We start from the raw sequence: 17,021 nt of genomic DNA on the forward strand, positions 1-17,021 counted from the left end.
GCAGGCTGTCCGGGCTAGTTTGCTTATGCTATTTAGCATGAGGCATATCAAGTTATTTCACATTGAATCAAATCTTCGGTTTTCTTTTTGAAATAGTTCCATGAATTCACATTTTAATTATCTGTTGCCCTTTCTCCTCTTCCCATAACACAGTATAACCTGGAAGTGATCATTTACAATTTTGCTAAGGAATGGGTTTAACGTTAATAAGGCAAGGATTATATATATGCTCTATTAATCTCTAGAAAGACAAGGTGGGCGAGGTAATATGTTTTATTAGATCAACTTTTGTTGGTGGAAAAATACAAGCTTTCAAGCTTACACAGAGCTCTTCTTCAGGTCTCCGTGTAAGCTCAAAAGCTTGTCTTTTACACCAACAGAAATTGGCCCAATAAAAGATATTACCTCGCCCACCTTGTCTCTCTAATATCTTGGGACCAACACGGCTACAACAATGCTGAAAGCTGCTATTCTCTTATCACATGTGCAAACACACATATATACACTCTGGTTGCCAGTAGCATTTTCTGTTCTGTGGTACTAAGAATAGAAAATCCTGTGTGCAAATGATTGTGGCAGAATCAAAGATATCAGCACAGTAAATGTTGAATTGTTTTCCGTGGTGGTGGTGGGGGTGTGTGTGTGTGTGTCTGTAGGGGTGCGTGCTCATGTGGCATGCACACACGGAGAATTATAAAATATATTACATGGACTGTAATTACAGAATGCGTGTGTTGGATTGATGGCTTTGTTGCCACTAAATTTTAAACAGGACTAATTTGTTGTTGATGCTTGTGATTAGGGTAATCACACTGTTGGAATATATGTGCTCTGCTGATAAAGGACATCTAAGCCATGATGGTTGATTGTTCCATTTAATTTTATAAATGCTCTATATTTATACCCCAGAAAGAGCATAGACTGATAGCTCTGAGGTTTCTTCTCACTAGTTTTGCATATGCCAAGCTTGGAACAGGGCCACACATTTCATTGGAGAGAGTTTTACAATGAAAACTGCACGAATTGGAAAGGCAGCTGTCCAGTGTTTGATTGTTTAGTAGAATGAGTGTCACTGCTTCTTTCTCTTTTCCTTTGCTCCTGTTGGTTTCAACTTTGCTACTCTTCTTGCATAACAAGGAAATGCATCAGTAAACTCTATTTCCTAATAACCTGTTTAATAGCCTTGATTAAATGGGTTCACATAAGGTCTCCAGTTTTCTGCGCATCTGTAACCTACTGGTGACTCTGTTACACACTGACCATAGTTCCTCTTTCTGGAAAGCATGCTGTCTAGGCCTCCAAGGACAGAAAGAACTGCACCACCACCTGAGTAGACTTGCCATTCCATCTATACCCTTTATATCTGCAGGCTCATTTTTCAGCTGTCACAATCTGCCCCATTACACTCAGCTGCCAATGACTATAGTAAATAATGCCTGATGGGATTTAATAAGCTTGTCTCCTGTAGTACTTCTGGATTCCCCTGTACTGCGAGTGAAGAAAGACTCAGCTACAATCGCAGGCCAAGGTTTTCAATAGTGACTAGTGATTTGAGGTGCATCTGTTTGGGGGTGCCCAGTTTGAGACTGCTTAATGAGGCCTAGTTTTCAGAAGGGAGGTGGTTAACTTTTTCTGAAAATCTGGCTCTTTTCAGGTGTCTCAAACTGGACACCCCGAATTGCTAGTCACTATTGAAAATCTTGGCCCCAAACTCCAGTCCCCAATGTGGAAGTGTCCTGAGTGGCTGTTAGAGAGAAGAACTTTGTATAAACAAGCAGACTAATTAAAAAGGGTATTGAAACTGATTGAGGTCTGTGTGTACGGGAAGGGGAGGAGAGGCAGAGGGGAAGGGTAGAGAGACAGAAACACTATTGTTAACCCCTATATTTTATATAAAACGTAATGAAAAGAGACAGGGGCAGGAATAGAACACTGTAAACCCAACCTTAGCGACAAAGAAAGGAGCTGCTATATTTTCTAGATTTGGGGCTAGGTGAATTACAAGAGAGTCACTGAAAGTAATTATCCAGTTTTAAATTCTGGCTACCAGCTAAATTAGTCAAAGCATACTGTCCCTCTGATGCTAGAAATGGTCAGTAGCAAAAGCAACTACTTATAGTTCCTGGTTTTCCATGCAGAAGGGAACTGTACCTGCTGAGACAGTGGGGAGAAAAGAAGCCTGGCATACTGTCAGGATGACAACTTTTTCATTGGTGTATCACAATTATTCAGGGAGCATGAAAGGAATACCCTTTACATGGTTGATCTGCCACTCTCCTTGGCATTTTAAGGCCATTGTTTTATTAGTAGTATGATTAAATTGCAACTTGTCCTCTACTTCTAACTGTAAAATTTGCAGAGCATACAGTGGGTCAGATTCCATGCTCCTTATGCAAGCAAAACTCTTGTGTGCTTAGCCTGAATAAAGTCTAGGATTGGGCCTATGTTGATGTGGGGGAAGAACCGGGTAGGGGCGTCATTCACAAAATGAATGTGCAAAAATAACAGGAGTACTTGTGGCACCTTAGAGACTAACAAATTTATTAGAGCATAAGCTTTCGTGGGCTACAACCCACTTCTTCGGATGCATATAGAGTGAACCATATATTGAGGAGATATATATACACACACATACAGAGAGCATGAACAGGTGGGAGTTGTCTTACCAACTCTGAGAGGCCAATTAAGTAAGAGGAAAAAAACTTTTGAAGTGATAATCAAGATGGCTCAGTACAGACAGTTTGATAAGAAGCAAGTGTGAAAATACTTACAAGGGGAGATAGATTCAATGTTTGTAATGGCTCAGCCATTCCCAATCCCTATTTAGCCCTGAATTGATTGTGTCTAGTTTGCATATCAATTCCAGCTCAGCAGTCTCTCGTTGGAGTCCCATCATCTCAGGCATTGGCACCCTAACATCAGGCTTGTCTGGTTATGTGGACTCTCTCCTCAGACCCTACGCTACCAGCACTCCTAGCTATCTTCGAGATACTACTGACTTCCTGAGGAAACTAGAATCCATCGGTGATCTTCCAGAAAACACCATCCTGGCCACTATGGACGTAGAAGCCCTCTACACCAATATTCCACACACAGATGGACTACAAGCTATCAGGAACAGTATCCCCGATAATGTCACAGCTAACCTGGTGGCTGAACTCTGTGACTTTGTCCTCACCCACAACTATTTCACATTTGGGGACAATATATACCTTCAAGTCAGCGGCACTGCTATGGGTACCCGCATGGCCCCACAGTATGCCAACATTTTTATGGCTGACTTAGAACAACGCTTCCTTAGCTCTCGTCCCCTAACGCCCCTACTCTACTTGCGCTACATTGATGACATCTTCATCATCTGGACCCATGGAAAAGAAGCCCTTGAGGAATTCCACCATGATTTCAATAATTTCCATCCCACCATCAACCTCAGCCTAGATCAATCCACACAAGCAGTCCATTTCCTGGACACTACTGTGCTAATAAGCGATGGTCACATAAATACCACCCTGTACCGGAAACCTACTGACCGCTACACTTACCTACATGCCTCCAGCTTCCATCCAGGACACACCACACGATCCATTGTCTACAGCCAAGCTCTAAGATATAACCGCATTTGCTCCAATCCCTCAGATAGAGACAAGCACCTACAAGATCTCTATCAAGCATTCTTAAAACTACAATACCCACCTGCTGAAGTGAAAAAACAGATTGACAGAGCCAGACGAGTACCCAGAAGTCACCTCCTACAAGACAGGGCCAACAAAGAAAATAACAGAACACCACTAGCTGTCACCTTCAGCCCCCAACTAAAACCTCTCCAGCGCATCATCAGAGATCTACAACCTATCCTGAAAGATGATCCTTTACTCTCACAGATCTTGGGAGACAGACCTGTCCTCGCTTACAGACAACCCCCCAACCTAAAGCAAATACTCACCAGCAACCACACATCACTGAACAAAAACACTGACCCAGGAACCTATCCTTGTAACAAAGCCCGATGCCAACTCTGTCCACATATCTATTCAAGTGACACCATCATAGGGCCTAATCACATCAGCCATACCATCTGTGGCTCGTTCACCTGCACATCTACCAATGTGATATATGCCATCATGTGCCAGCAATGCCCCTCTGCCATGTACATTGGCCAAACCGGACAGTCTCTACGCAAAAGAATTAATGGACACAAATCTGACATCAGGAATCATAATACTCAAAAACCAGTGGGAGAACACTTTAACCTGTCTGGCCATTCTTTGACAGACCTGCGGGTGGCTATCTTAAAACAGAAAAACTTCAAAAACAGACTCCAACGAGAGACTGCTGATCTGGAATTGATATGCAAACTAGACACAATCAACTCAGGGCTAAATAGGGATTGGGAATGGCTGAGCCATTACAAACATTGAATCTATCTCCCCTTGTAAGTATTTTCACACTTGCTTCTTATCAAACTGTCTGTACTGAGCCATCTTGATTATCACTTCAAAAGTTTTTTTCCTCTTACTTAATTGGCCTCTCAGAGTTGGTAAGACAACTCCCACCTGTTCATGCTCTCTGTATGTGTGTGTATATATATCTCCTCAATATATGGTTCACTCTATATGCATCCGAAGAAGTGGGTTGTAGCCCACGAAAGCTTATGCTCTAATAAATTTGTTAGTCTCTAAGGTGCCACAAGTACTCCTGTTATTTTTGCGGATACAGACTAACACGGCTGCTACTCTGAAAATGAATGTGGACAGCAGAATCACAAAACTGAGGATACCATACCTGAAAGAGTTGGCGGTCATTTTAGTGTAAGCGGGGGAATGGTCCCGCTATTGTGGGGAACTTTCCTGGCTTCTGCACTACCCCGGTGAAGTGGGCTAGCGAAAGGATCCGAGTCCTCGCTCCCACTTCCTTTACCCAGAGGCCTCCCTGCCCTTGAGGACTCCCCTTCCACTCTCCTGTCTGGCAGAGTCCTCGTAAACCCCGACAAGGCTGGGCCCAGGATTCCTGGGGGGCTTGACCCCCAACCCTGCTGTGGTCACCTAGGACAGGGGCTAGGGTGTCCCCACTCCGGGGTACTCTCTCTGCACTGGGCACCTCCCTGACCCACTGATCATTTTATACAATTTAAAGCAAATACAAGTTGTTTAATTAACAATTACTTTTAAAAAAGAATAAGGAAAAATGGAAAAGGTTAAAGGAAACACATCACCCTGCTCTGAGGCAGGGAATATCACAAGCAGTGTCTCTGGAACGTCAGGGCAGTTCACAGTCTGTTCCTTGTAGGTCCCGGGCCTCCTTCTCAGGCCCTGGCTGTGCTGCAGAGACGCTGTGGGTTGGACACTTGCTCTGGCGGTGGCCACACGCTCTCAGGCTCTAGGTGGCAGGACCCTTCTTCCCAGCGTCGCCCCCACCCTGTCAGGGTTACGATCCCCCTCCAAGTCTGGCCTGCAAGGCCTCTTGGCTGAGGTATCTCCCTGCGCTGGGCCCACTGCCAGGGTCCCCCTCACTCTCCCCAGCTGCTCACCGCACCCAGCTCCGGACTGCTCCAGCCCCAGCTCCAGCTCCACTCTGCCTCAGCACGGCTGCTGCTGCTGCTCTGCCTCCAGCTCCCTGGGCTGCTTCTCTGGCCTCTCTGGCTCTGGTTGCTACAGCTCTGCCCCCAGGACAGGTCTGCTCTGCAGGCTGCTTCTGTAACTCTGCTTTGGGGCTGCAGCTCTGCTCCCAGCAACTTAGCTCAGGCCCCTGCTCTCTCCTGGCTGTGCTCTGGCTTTGGGGCTGCAGCTCTGCTCCCAGCAACTTAGCTCAGGCCCCTCTCTGTCCTGGCTGTGCTCTGGCTCTGTGGCTGCGCCTCTGGCCCCTCTGGATCTGGCACGGTTCTGCTCTCCAGCTCAGCTTGGGCCCCTGCTTTCTCCTTAGCTCAGCCCCACTCAGTCTGACCCAGGCAATTCCAGCTCACACGGAGGACGGGACCTCCCTGGCCTCCTGACCCTCTGATTAGCCTGGCCGCCCTGTCAATCAGGCTGATCTGGAGCATTGGCCTCTCCCCATTGTTCCTGGGGACTGTCAGTCTCAGGCTCCTGATTTGCCATCGACCCTTCCCCTTTTAGTACTGGGAGCAAGCCAATCAAAACACCCCCACTGAATGTTAGTAAGGGGGCAACAGTCCCCTTACATTAGGGTGAATTCAACGTGCCTTGTCACTGACTTTATTCCCTCTGCCTTACCACTGAATTCTCCTTGGCCTTTGTACTCATGACCAACATTGCCAAAGCACCTTATGGCAGTTTCTGCTGCAAACAAGCATAAAGTGTTATAAATATTAGCTAAAGAGTAAACCCCCTTTTTTGTGCCTGGCTGAGAAGGAAGCATTATTTATGTTTTTAAAACCTAAACATCTCTCATGGTCTATGTGTTGCTTTTAGAGTATTTGAAGTGCTGCTATATGTAATATAGCTACATATGACGCAGGAGGGTTTGATGCTTTTCAGATTGTAAGTACTGTAAGCAATTAAGGCAAAGTATTATTATCAAACCATTTTATTATATATAGTTGTCCGGTGGCTTTTACTTCACATCTAATCTTAAAATAGAGCTGGTTCTCACATTTCTGTATGTATGTTCCTTAGTTATGGCAAGATATTTAATACAGAATTATTTATTTCTTCCAGTAAATTGCATGATATTGCCCTTTACACAGTGGTTTATAGGTAGGGAGAAAAGCCAGGGAGATTCCTCAGTCATCCCACAAACTATGAATTCCCTGGCTCTAAATGTTTAATAACTTCATATTTTATATATATATATTTTCTATGATTTTCACCGGCACTTGTTGAGTATATTCTGTTGTGCTATTTATCTTAGTCTACAGGTTTTGAGGCCTTTTCATGGTTTCCCATGCTTGGCATCTCATTAGTAAATCACTGTCTGCAGATCTTTCTCAGAGCAATTACCTTTTAAAATATCCTCTAATGCTAACAGCACAGTCTTTGAAAGTATGTCTAGCAAAATTCTTCTGCCTCAACCCTCCAGAACAATGCTTTTGTTCCCAAGTGCTTCAAAGACACTGCAAGGTGAATAAGGCTATTTATCGACTGCATATATCTGACTAGCTGGAAACCACAGTCATTTTCATAAAAGGTCCATTTAAAATAAATCTTGCTTTCACTTTCCTGAGGGCCCCCATGAATTCGTAACACCAAGTTAAGGTCAGTACTGATGTTCTTAATGTTTAGCAATGAGGTTTTCTGTGCCTCATCTGTTGTTAACTTTTGCTTCAGGGAGGGAGCAATAAGCCATAAAGACCTTGCTTAGCTAAAAATGAAGGAAAGGGAAGAAAAAAAAGCACTTGGAGGAACTCTGCATGTCTTGCTGTCTGACTTCTAGGAGTATGGAAAGCTGCAGGCTGATCAGCTAAGTATCCTTGCTGTTGATGGAAAATACCATAGAACCCTTCCTGAGGTTATAGGTATGTCAACCAGAAAATGCAAGCAAAAGAAGAAAATGACTGTAATCTCTCTGTATGCAGCTGCCAAACTTGTAAAAATACTTTCTGTCCATGTTCTTTTATGCATGGTGGTAGCTTTAGTTGAAAGGAAAAGCAGGCTTGACATGTGCTAGGTAGATATAGCCCAAATTAATTTTCATACATATGAGCATACTCAGCACGTCACAGCACAGAATCCTTAGCTCCTGCAGGATTTTTTCATGCATGTAAATAGTTTTGGCATTTCCGTCCTTTTTTGCACTCAGGAATTATGTTTTAGGGGTCTTCTCTTTGTTTATTAACCTGAAGAAAAAAAATGTAGACTGTCAAGGCCCATTTAAAGTGACTGGAAAGACTACTCTTGACTTCTGTGGGCCTTGGATCAGGGCCTCAGACAGTGAATGAAATCAATAAAACAGATGGATTAATGATTAAGAAATGTCCAGGCTAATGGGATAATGTTTCCCGTTTTGAGTTGGTTTGCGATATGGTTTCAGGGTCTGTCTCATTATTTTTATTGGGATTCCCCTTCTCACTCGTTTAGGGGGAAAACGATTCCACCCTATATTGAGAACAGTGTCAGTTCTCCAAACCAGATTACCTGTATACATATAACAAACACTGTCTAGGCTAAGTTTTACCTTCCTTCTTTCTTCATGTACTATAGCAACTTGGGGTCTGAATTAAAAAATAAATTCATAAAGGTCAACGTTTATTTTTTTATTTTTTTTAATTCTTGGAGCCAAATTCGTTTGGATTTCCTTTCAGAATGCTCCAGGCTATTTAAAGGATGCACACCCTCTTGCATCCTGGTCAGAGAAGGCCATGAAGTGTGCAACTCAAGGATATAGGGGTTGAGGCAGATAAAATGAACCCATTGCTTCAGAGAGCCATTGGAAGACTTAATAATGAAGACTCAGATGTGATGGATTGCCCTGAGTTTGAATGTGCCTTTATAGTTAGGGTTACCATATTCAAACATTTAAAAAAGAGGACACTCCACGGGGCCCCGGTCCCGCCCCCGGCCCTGCCCCAACTCCGCCCCTTCCCCGCCCCCGGCCCAACCCCACCCCTTCTCCGCCCCCATTCCAACCCCTTCCCCAAAGTCCCTGCCCCAACTCTGCCCCCTCCTCTGAGCACCCCACATTCCCCCTCCTCCTTCCCGCTCTGATCTTGGTTGGGGGTTGCTAAGTGCTTCCCTGCTCCCCACTCGCCCCCCCGCCCCTGCAGCCTCTGCGCCCCCTGCTCCCCACTCGCCCTGCAGCCTCTGCACCCCCTGCCTGCCCTGCTCCCCACTCGCCCTGCAGCCTCTGCACCCCCTGCCTGCCCTGCCCCTGCAGCCTCTGCACCCCCCCGCCCCTGCAGCCTCTGCGCCCCCCTGCCCCTGCAGCCTCTACACACACACACACACCCCCGCCCCCGCCGCCTGCCCTGCTCACCCGGCAGAGGGAGAGCTGCGGGCTCCACGTGGACTCTAACACTGCCAGCTGCTCTGTGGGGGAAGAGGGAGCGGGGGAGGGGGAGGGACTCTGGTTGCTAGAGGCCCTAGTGGCTGGGAGCGGCTTTCAATCAGGTCAGGCGTCCAATCAGCCGCGCCGCACTCCGCAGGAGGGGAAATCCTGGACATTTCTTCTTGATTAGAAATCCCCCCCGACGGCCATTTAACACTGAAAAACCCGGACATGTCCGGGGAAATCCGGACGGATGGTAACCCTACTTTATAGTTAGCTATAAGAAAACACATTTGGCTGTGTAAAAATGAAAGGGAAGCTGATAGATATAGCCTATTGGGGGAAAAAAACCAATATTAAAATAAAAATAAATCTCAGTAAGTTAAATTTCTGCCTCTTTGTTGGGTCATTGAATTGTAAATGCTCTGCATACTGTTTTGTTCCATACTGAAGACCCTAACTTTCAGAGGTGCTATGCAGCCACATCTCCCATTTACTTCAGTAGCAGTTGTACTTACTTAGCACTTCTGAAAATCAGGCCCTAGTTTCCATTATGGCGTATTAATTCCCCTTTCTTAAAGCAGAAAGTGAATAGCAACAGACTAGTTCCCAGTGGCTGTGATCAGTGCTGAAGATTTCCTGAGGGGCACTCCCTGGTCAGGTAGCCAATGAGGCTGGATTGATTCCAGCTTTATATGTGTACTTGTTCTGCTGAAATACAGGGAAGTAGTTTTTTGGTGCTGCTCAGTGCTACTGAATGCTAGGAACAGGGACAGACACTACTAGGCAGTTAAAGCGCACTGAATAGCGACTGTAAAAAGACAACTGTGTGGTTCCATACATATGGTTTCTCAGTGGTTCCATGTCAGATTTGCCCACATCTAGTCAATAAAAAATATTGATGTTTTTATTAGTACTTAGAAGGGAGATAGTCAGAGAGAGCCTAATTATTGAAGGCGGGTGTTGCTAGTGACTTGCTGAACCGAGGACTGGTATTTAAGGGGCATTGTGCTCTTTGGATGGAAAGTAAAACAGAGTTCCTGACCGGAGATTAAAGAACTCATGCTGCTTTCTGTAAATGTAGGGCTGTTAGAACTTGGCTAGGACACCAAGCTTAACTTGGGTAACTACATTTTCACTGAAAATTTCACTTGCAGTTTCAACTGGATTGTACTATTTTCTTTACTGTTGCATATGGAAGGTGCAGTTAGACATTTGCAAATCTTGCCCCCTTGCAATATGCAATGTGATGAAATGTTAAGGAGTGTGATGTTGACAGTGACTTGGCATAGGCCTGGTGAATAGTGAAGTTAAAAGATTGTTGAGAATTGTGATGAGCAACCAGTATTATAAGCACATGTGAAGTTACCTTCTGAGTTTGTATATGGTTTAGAGGTCTAAACACATCCATGGGTGCCAAAAATAAACTGCAGAGTTGTAATCCTGTCCTGTCTTTGACTGATTCCTTTTGTGGTCACTTAACCTCTCTGTACCTCACTCTGCTCATAGATAGATTATTTACTTACCTCTTAGGATTGTAAGCACTTTGAAGATGAATAGCATTTATTGCTACAGTCATATGCATCCATCCTCCTAATGGTACTAACTTCTCTGTGCCTGAAGTCAGATGCTTGAAACATGGGCCATCTGAGACTCACTGACAGAGAATGATTCAGGTCTTTGTTAAGACGGCACAGATTGTTAAAAAGGAGGCGAGATGGTTCTTGTCTTGTCCCTGTAATAGAGTGGAGAAAGAGACATCCATTTAATAGCCACAGGCGAATCTTGAGTTTCAAATAAGCAAACATGGGTAAACAACTCAGGAAATGTTCGAAGAAAGAAAGAAAGGAAAACCTCTTGCAGTTGCTAACCAGCCGCTATCTTATTGCCAACTCTAGCTGTGCATGCCCAGAAAGGGGTTCTAAAGAGTTTTCTCAGTGAAGGGATGTGGACTTTCAAAGTGCAATACTTACGCCAGGACACAGATTCATCATGCTGTGTCTTATGACAGGTAGCTCAAGCTCAGTTTAGAGAGACCCTACTTTTTTCCTCTGAGGTCTCGCTTTGAGAAGAGTATTGTGATTTAATAGCTCAGGAATCTGAGGATACAGAGTATGTCCTTCTGGAAGTTCAGTCTCAGGAGTAAACCTAGTAGTTTCTGCCCCTCCCTCTTTTTTTTTTTTTTAAAGTTGCCAGACTAGCAATTTAATAAACTTATTTCTCCTTTCATATATTTTGGCCTCGGAATGAGTCAGAGAATTCTCTTCAATTTTGTTTGATAGAGTGTGACTAATTCTTGTCTCGCTTATACGAAAAGAGCTTAAATCTTTTGAATCTTTGATAAGAGAGTGAAGCTTTGCAGATTTTTAAAATCCTTCTTTATTGATTTTTGATTAGAGTAAAGGAGACCAAACCTTCAAGTAGCAATAATAGGCAGACATATGAAGAATAATAAATCACATTGGATAAATGATATTACTTTCATTCAAAGAAATCTGGCGTGTTGTCAACAAACCAGGGAGTTCTAAGGTTAATTCAAAGGTCTCTTCCATGCAAAGAAAGTCATTTGGAGTGCCTATAAAGACCTCAGCATTATATTTCCAAACGGATGAAATGTCTTTATCCCGGCAGAAAGAGCTGGCTCTTGTTAGAACGAAGTGATTACTAATGTCCAGCCCAAAGTTTGCATTTTAAGAAAACAGGAAAAATAAAGAATCACATATCTGCCCTTTTCTGAAGCTTCAAATAGTGCTCTAGGGACATGGGTGAAGCTGGGGGTTCTACCATGTTCTGCAGCCCAGTTTGTCCCTAAATTGGCCCATGCTACAGAGTAATAAAAACTGTGTGTTCTAAACAAACCGTCAGCCAAATAAATGGTCTAAATATCTGAAGTCTCCCACCTCAGAAATGTAACAAATGCCTTGTTCTTTTGCAATTCATTATGTTTTGGGGGCAATTTCTTAAGAACTGTTCTTGAAATAAGGTCCCTCTCTTCCTACTTTCTAAAGATCTGCAGTGTTGATTTCTGAATCCTCTGACTCAGTTCTGTCTTCAGTTGTTGATTCACCAATAAATCTGGCAGCCTCTCCTGAGGAAGAGAGGATGACGGTTGGGCATACTAAACAAACTTGCTTGGAAAAGAGAGAGAGGCTGAAATTCTGGCCCTGTTGAAATCAGTGAGAGTTTTCCAATTAACTTAATTAGGGCCAGGATATCACCCATAGTACATAAGCTCCTTTCAAGTTCTTTAGTTATTTGTGTTCCTTCTCTTTCTCTTTCCTCTTTCATTTTTCCTTAAGTCTGTAAGAGAATTTTAGTGCTCATTAAAGTCATCTAAAGACACCTAAATTCTCAGCTTTTAAATAGTGAGTTTGTTTTAAGATAGACCGAGTACAGCCGGGCAATGAGTCCTGTGCTTAGCCCACACAAAGCTAACGCATGTCAGATGGCGTGCAGCCACACCAACTATTCCAATATTTGGCAATCTGGTTTCTAGACAGGACCATCACATCAAACTTTGGACCCTGATTCAGGATTTGAACCAAAATTTCCCAAAGTGAAAAGCCAGTGCTGTAACCCATTAGATCACCTTAAGTCTACTCTGACTTATCCCTCTTATTTGCTTTTGTTGTTTTTTTAAATTAGTGCCATGCTGACAGAGAGATAAAAATGTTCTTCGGTTCCTCTGCAGAAAAGTAGACTGATTCATTACTGCCTTTGGGGTGTTATTCCACAACACTAGGGTAGAACAAGTGAGTAGAAGAGTTTAAAAGAGTTTTGACCCTATGTTTTGCCTTGTAAAGAGAGTGTTCAGATGGAGTCAAATAGCATTGACTCGAATACTTTCAGACCTAAAGGCCTTCAGGAACCAGCCTCTCAATGAGCTCTTCAGCCTGAGCTGACTTCCTTAAAAAGGGCACTGTCAGCTGTCGAATAATGTTGTTTATTTTAGAAGTAATTAGCATCATGGTGTTTTCATGATATTAATGCTAGTGTCACTGGGTTCTTTTGCACATGTGCTGTGCCCCTCTGTGATGGTAGATGCTTGTTTTGCCACTCTTTGTGAACCCTGCCAGAGGAATTGAATGACCAAAGCTCTGTGGCATCTGGATAGTGCTGCGATACTTTATACAGAGAAGTGAGGAGATTAGATCCCCCACTTCAGCCTAACTGATTTATGTATCTTAACCTTTTCGGTTCAACGTACGTTTGATTTATTTGTTTTCTTCTTCCTGTGGTTTGAATGGAATTCGATTGTTCTTGTAATTCCATGTCCTTACAATACATCTCTTTGTTCATCAACTTTATGGACTGATCTCAGTCTGAGCTCTGTGAACAGTCTATCTTACTTTGCTGCTTGGCTGCAAAGAAAATTCATAATGTTTTATTGTGGGCCCTATGCAAAGTTCTTTCAGGATGGTGGTGGTGTCTGTTTAAGTGTATTAAAGAGAGGGTAAGATGAGTGTGCACTTTAGTTTTTAGAGATTATTTTTACAGCTGAGGCCAGGGATATGAGTTGTACTCTGAAATTTGCCTTTGGCTTCCTTTCTGAACCTGGGCAAGTCACTTCACCTCTCTGTGTCTTATCTGTTCAATGAGGATAACAAGATTTCCCTTCCCTACAACGAAGTTGCGAACCTTAATTCAGTGGTTCTCGAACGTTTTTCATAATTGAAAAATCTTGATGGAGAGGTTCTCATGGACCACCTTCCATCCTGTGGACAACTGCACAGACCACTTCCCCTCCCATTTGTGATTGTACAACATCCTTGTGGCAACTGCTGCTGGTTGGCGTTTTTCAAACAAAAAGTTTTATTGTTGATAAATGGACTTTTTGCTAATATGAAAAATTTTACAAAAAAACTTGATTTTTTTTTTTAAAAGTAGTGATATTGTACTGCTTTCTCTTGCATCTGTGGCAAGGAAAAGTGTATAATTCAGACTCCTCATCTTCCTCTTGGTTACTTATTTAGACAGTATTTATTTTTTTCCTCCTGCATTGCACAATGCATGCTAGTCCTGTGGGGGTTCTTTCTTCAGAGATTTCTCACCAGTTTTGCGAAGCGTGGTAACTGCAAATTTCATGAATCTAAATTTTTTGTAAAAGGTAGAGTCTGTGGGAAGTGTAATCAGTATTGTGCTTGACGTGGTGTTTACTTCTACTTGCTAGTATTGTTGTATATGGGAGCTTAGGCACTTAACATAAGGAACCGTTGTTAAGTGCCTAATTTATTTGTAGCTCTGCAAGTGTTATACACGCAATAAAGATACTTATAATGCATATGTGGTGAAATCTAGCAGTTACTGTTATGCTGTGGACCAATGTCTGTTACAGCAGTGCAGTGCCAAAGCAGATTGCACTGGTGTCAGTGAGAGCAGAATTTGGCCTTACATCTTTTGCTGGGCTGCATACTGCTACCTATGCCTTGTTTGATATTTCCATTTTTAGATCCCTTCATGTAAAGCTTTGTAAGGCAAATAGGCTCTCCAGCACTGAGAAATAGACCAAAATGATTAGAAAAGCCGAAAAGATTAAGTGAGTCAATTTGCATCTGCCTTTAAATGTTACAAAGCTAGACCTCTCAAAATGAATTCCCCATCATTTAGGTATGGTACAACAAGGACTGATTAAACTAGGGTATTATTGGCCAGCACAAGAAAGCACAAATGTCTAGGCTGGATGATTTAACAAACTAAATGCTGTTCTTTCATCTAAAGAAACCTAAATTCTCAGGTTTTAAATGGTGAGTTTGATTACCTTAATTTGATCTGTAGTGAGCAACAGCAGACATTACAAACTGATTCATCCAGTTGGACTGGAGCTAGTAGAGAAATGGAATTAGCTTTCATCTCTAAAGGCTGTGGTCCCTCCAGATGAGGACTGAGGCCTTTGCAGTCTGGCAATATTTGGAGCAGCTGTGCAAATCACAATAGTTTTGACAAAATCACGTGACAATTTCATTTCTCCTCTCATAGCAAGCAAACATTATAAACAGCAATATGGACCAAAGACATTATATATTAATGTATGGAATGCCTCAAATGTTGAACACTGTATTGGACATAAGTATCTTGTGTGATAAAGTATAATTTAAATTTTAGATATTTTCTACAAAGGGATAAAAAGACTATATTAATGTGCAGTTTTTAGTTAATTTTCTTCATATAGAACATCGCAGATTTAGCTGCTGCTTCTTAATTGTAAAGACTTGAGACTGAACACAGACATGTGTGTCTGTGTGTACACCCACACTATTTTTATATATAATACTTCAGTTGCAGATTGCCTGTAAATTACCTCAGATAGTTACAATCTTAAGTATCTATGTACAGTAAAACTGACCTCAGAAAAGTTGCCAAGAGTAATACACACTGTGTTGTATCTGATGCTTGTGTAATTCAAACAATAAACATGTGTTATGGGTATGTCAGATGTACAATACACAAACAATATGTAAATGCAGAGGAACTGCAGTGTGGAATAATTCCTGTTTTCAATGCAGTATATTGATCAATCATTAATCTGAGTAATTTATTTCATTAATAAAAATCTGAAAATGGAAGAGGGGCAACTTAATGTTGATTGGAAGTTGGATTTCTTTTTCATTCACATGCGTTTCACTATTGTGTTGTTGCAGAAACTCGAACATAGAGAAGTTTTAGTTGGCTTGTTGTTCCTGGTTTTCCCATTTATCCCAGCCAGCAACCTCTTCTTCAGGGTGGGGTTTGTGGTGGCAGAGCGAGTCCTTTACATGCCAAGGTAATTATTGCAATTGAATTCCTTTATAATGAGACCCTCTCACCCATTTTGTAAAAGCAGGTAAGATTTTTTTATTTTTTGCCTGTTATTGTGATTCAGACATTATATTTTATTTATTTTTCGTCCAAACACAATATGCCTTTGAATTTTTGAGCAGCAACATCAGAAAAAGTATAGCTTGTCAAGGCAGGCTACTTGGCAGAATCAAAGCTAGTTCCATTCCATTGTTATGAATTTTTTTGAATGTGGTTGAAAGTATCTGTATAAAGGGAAGCAGCGTGTTGTTTCTTGTACATTGTCCTTTTGTGTTTGTACGAATCTTGCTGTTTCCCTAAGCAATATTGTCAACATAAATTGTCCATGTTCTCTAATTTAAGCACAGTATTTATAGGGTTAACCATTATTATTACTGTTTATCTATTATTAATAGCCAAGGGGGGTCCATTGTGCTAGATTCAGTACAATCACAAAGGAAGACAAGGTCCATCTCCTAAAAAGTTGACAAGTCTCTGATTCTGCAAGTGGACTGTTTCACCCACACAGTCCCATTGCCCGTGCACTATCAATTGCAGGATCAAGGCCTATGAAAGAGTTTATAGTCTAGTTGGTGGGGGTGGGGAAAGACTCCCACACGTTCCTCAACTGTAACTCTAAATTTGAGTTCACCCTAGTTTCCACCTAGATACCATTTACATTCTGGACTGACTAGCTGCTAGGGGGTTCTGGTGCTTCTTGCTGCTCTTGCAAGCAGCATAGTTTTGAACTGCTCCTTGTATCTCCATCATATCCAGCTCTAAGGCTGAAGCAGTAGGAAAGGCCAACCATCCAAGATTCAACTGGTGATTGCCTGCTTGATCCAGCCATAAATATAATTACATTTTCATAGCACTGTAGCCATGTTTCCATTCTAAGAACTAAGTTTTGCCATCAGGTGCATACTCAGTTCCCATTATCTTTCATGATGATTGAACTTAGAGCTGATGGCCCTAAGCTTCACCCCAAATTGCTTTATGCTGTCTGAAATAACTGCTCTATTCCCCCTACTTTTTAAAATTAGATTGCTGAAAAAGCAAACAAAAACAGAAAACCTAGAAAAATATTCTCTGTGGTCCTGATCCTACAAAGGCTCATGTTTCTACTTAATTTTATGCCCGTAAGTAGTCCCATGGACTTCAATAGGCCTACTCTCTGGTCTTCGCTAGACTGGGACCAGAGTCTATAGTTTTACATAGCTGAGATGTATTCCTGCCTCCTATTATATCAGTTTGTTTTATGGGCCAAATCCTGCTTACCTTATTCACAGAAGTAACCCCCTTGAGTTCGA

At 42.4% G+C, this 17,021-nt stretch overlaps 1 protein-coding gene across 2 annotated transcripts in view; it reads left to right on the forward strand.

Annotated features, from left to right (window-relative positions):
• Nucleotides 1–17,021, forward strand: part of TMTC1 (transmembrane O-mannosyltransferase targeting cadherins 1) — a 183,501-nt gene that overhangs the window by 75,453 nt on the left and 91,027 nt on the right. For both annotated transcript variants that reach the window (XM_065417021.1, XM_065417030.1), the window contains one exon: nucleotides 15,576–15,697. In XM_065417021.1, coding sequence (XP_065273093.1) covers nucleotides 15,576–15,697 — 122 coding nt within the window. The remainder of the gene's footprint in view (nucleotides 1–15,575; nucleotides 15,698–17,021) is intronic.

This window comes from Emys orbicularis, chromosome 1 (assembly GCF_028017835.1).
Source record: "Emys orbicularis isolate rEmyOrb1 chromosome 1, rEmyOrb1.hap1, whole genome shotgun sequence".
Taxonomy (NCBI): domain Eukaryota; kingdom Metazoa; phylum Chordata; order Testudines; family Emydidae; genus Emys; species Emys orbicularis.